The sequence below is a fragment of the Microtus ochrogaster genome, chromosome 4 (genome assembly GCF_000317375.1).
Source record: "Microtus ochrogaster isolate Prairie Vole_2 chromosome 4, MicOch1.0, whole genome shotgun sequence".
Classification (NCBI taxonomy): Eukaryota; Metazoa; Chordata; class Mammalia; order Rodentia; family Cricetidae; genus Microtus; species Microtus ochrogaster.
In genome coordinates, this window is record NC_022011.1 from 31,466,022 (window position 1) to 31,469,360 (window position 3,339).

The following is a 3,339-nucleotide window of genomic DNA, read 5'->3' on the forward strand; positions in this document are numbered from 1 at the left end:
TAGGGTTTCTCTCCAGTATGTGTTCTTTTATGTGCTTGAAGATTACTATGATATGCAAAGGCTTTACCACATTGATCACATCCATAGGGTTTCTCCCCTGTATGTGTTCTTTTATGTATCTGAAGTTTTGTATGAAGCGCAAAGGCTTTACCACACTGATCACATCTATAGGGTTTCTCTCCACTATGTGTTTTTTTATGCATTTGAAGATTCCTAGGATGTGCAAAGGCTTTACCACACTGATCACATCTATAGGGTTTCTCTCCACTATGTGTTTTTTTATGTATTTGAAGATTCCTAGGATGTGCAAAGGCTTTACCACACTGATCACATCCATAGGGCTTCTCTTCAGTCTGTGTTCTTTCATGCCTTCGAAGATGACTGTGAGGAGTAAAGGCTCCACCCCATGGATTATATTCATAGGGTTTCTCTTCAGTCTGTGCTCTTTCATTCATTTGAAGATTTCTCTCACGTTCACAGGCTCCACCACATAGACTAACTTCATACAGTTTCTCTCCAATATGTGTGCTTTCATGCCTTTGAAGATGTCTGTCATAAGCAAAGACTTTAACATACTGACTACATACAGAAGGTTTCTCTCCAGTGTGATTTCGTTCAGGCCTGCAAGAATAATTGACACATGTAAAAGATTTACCATGTTCAAACCACAGTTGATTCTTAATATCTATATGAATACATTTTACTATTTAGTCCAACTATGAAGAGGAATTAGATCTCAAGGTTTTTATTACTGGGTTTACACTCACGTTGTTCCCCTTCATTTCAGGTTATTTTCACCTTTGAAGATACCTGTGATGCTAAGATACTTTATTAAAGAGTTCTCATTTACAGAATCTTTCTTGTGTATGAGATTTTTTACGTATTTGCAGAAAAATAGAAAACTTCAGATATAGACATGTGGTATAGAGTAAGGTTTCTCCATAACAACTGCCCCCAGACCCTTGACTCTAGATGCCTATCTCACTAAACTTAGCACAGTCACAGCAAGACAATTAGGAACACTAGTTTACTATGGTCTGTTAGCTTATTAGAAGGTTCTAGAGCTGCACTTATCACCTCTTCAACATGTATACATTTTCTAATATAAGTGATATAAGACTAAATAGATTGGCAGTTCTACAGCATAGCTCTCATTTAGCTATGATTCAAATGCTGGTATCGTTAAGGCCTTCTTTCCTTGTTTATTAAAAGAACGGCTTACAGATGTAATTCACCTGCTTGAAATTGAGGTATATGATTTAATGGGAATTTAACAATCATCAATGCTCATGAAGCTGGGCTTATTTACACTGTTGCTTTTGCATAAAAATTCCAGGACACATTACAATTTCTCCAGAGACACATTGTATCAGTTTGCACATGGTAATTACCTTTCTTGTCTTCTAGAATTTTGAAAATGTTCTTCAATATTATGGTCTTCCCAACTGTATCCTACAATATAGTAGAAAATATAAGGTTTATTACTGAAAGTGTTCAAAATTTAAATTACTATCTTAAGTACACCTTACAACCATGTCTGATTTATTCACCTCATTTTTCTTTCTCAATCAAATTACAGAAGAACTTCAAAAACCAAGGAACAGGTGTCCCCTTATTTAAAAACATGATGGGAAATTCAGGTTTACCTATGATACTGAGGCTGTGGTAGATGTCCAGCATCACATCTTTGTAGAGATTCCTCTGGGAAGGATCCAGCAATGTCCACTCTTCCCAAGTGAAGTCAACATGCACATCATCATAGGTCACTGCATTCTGAAATGACCCATACATTTTTATGATCAAAAGCATGATAGTGATAACATTGTAAATGTATACTTCTTTGACAATATAGTCATATAATTCTGATACTCCCTACACTTATTTCATTATATAGACATTACAATATAATCACCAAGTCACGCTGGAAGGAAAATGAACAGGAGCTTAACCTCTCTCATTTCTGTACCCTGTAAATAGGATATCACCTTGCAACAGAAAGGCCTATTAAAAACATAGAGATAGCCGGGCGGTGGTGGCGCAGGCCTTTAATCCCAGCACTCGGGAGGCAGAGGCAGGCGGATCTCTGTGAGTTCGAGACCAGCCTGGTCTACAGAGCTAGTTCCAGGACAGGAACAAAAAAACCACAGAGAAACCCTGTCTCGAAAAACCAAAAAAAAATAAAAAAATAAAAAAAGATACTGGGTTATTGATGGCTTAGAACTTGAGGGAGTGGACAACCAATGAATGGTCTAACTTTAAGGCCATTCCATGCACGACAGCGCATGCCAAACCCAGTTGCTTGGATGCTCCAAAAACCTGAAACTCAATAGCCCAGAGATCTAGGATACAATGAAACAAGACTAGAAAAAAAAAAAAAAAGCAGTGAAATTCTGCTATACTCATAGAATGGTACCTAGCCCAATTTTGTTGAGACAAGCTTAATCCAGAAAATGATGGGAACAGATAGAGAGACCCAGAGCCAAACATTAGGAGGAGTTCAGGAACCCCTGCAGATAAGGGGAGGAAGAACTACAGCAGCCAGAGGGACTGAGGACACCAGGGGAACACAGCATGGATCCTCTAAGAGTCTGGGCTACTTCCTTTGCATACATGTTATGATTACATACCTTGGTGGTTTCGTAGGCCTGCTAAACGTGAGAGTGTGTAAAGGGGGAGGCGTCTTTGACTCATTTATTTGCTCTTGGGACCCTTGTCTTTAAACTGGGCTGCCTTATCCAGCCTTGATATGATGATTTGAGTCTTATTATACTTTGTTATACCATGTATATGATCTGGTTTTATGTGTCTACTTGACACCAAGCTAGAGGCATCAGAAAGGAGGGAGCCTCAACTAATGAAATGTGTCCATGAGATCCATCAGTGAGGCATATTATCAATTATTAATCAATGGAGGATGGTCCAACTCATTGAGAGGTGCTATCCCTGTGCTGGTAGCCCTGGGTTCAATAAGAAGGGAAGCTGAGCAAGTCATTTGGAGCAAGCCAGTAAGCTGCAGTCCCCCATGGCATTTGCACCACCCCCTATCTTCAGGATTCTGCCCTATTTGAATTTCGTTATGGTGTCCTTTAATAGTGAATATCAATCTGAAAGTGCAATCTAAAAAGCCCTTTCCTCCCCATCTTGTTTTTTGGTTGTGGTGTCCATCACAACAATAGAATCCCTAACTAAGACACCATATTTAGTGGATATCTATGAAAGACCTCCTCTTTTCTTTTTTTCTTTTTTTGGTTTTTCAAGACAGGGTTTCTCTGTGACTTTGGAGCCTGTCCTGGAACTAGCTCTGTAGACCAGGCTGGTCTCGAACTCACAGAGATCCGC

General features: G+C 39.1%; 1 protein-coding gene across 1 annotated transcript in view; it reads right to left on the minus strand.

Annotated features, from left to right (window-relative positions):
- The window catches only part of Znf709 (zinc finger protein 709), a 43,357-nt gene that overhangs the window by 35,620 nt on the left and 4,398 nt on the right, over positions 1 to 3,339 (minus strand). The window contains exons 2-4 of the mRNA XM_026790039.1: positions 1,647 to 1,773; positions 1,392 to 1,452; positions 32 to 621 (exon numbers count right to left, since the gene is read on the minus strand). Coding sequence (XP_026645840.1) covers positions 32 to 621; positions 1,392 to 1,452; positions 1,647 to 1,773 — 778 coding nt within the window. The remainder of the gene's footprint in view (positions 1 to 31; positions 622 to 1,391; positions 1,453 to 1,646; positions 1,774 to 3,339) is intronic.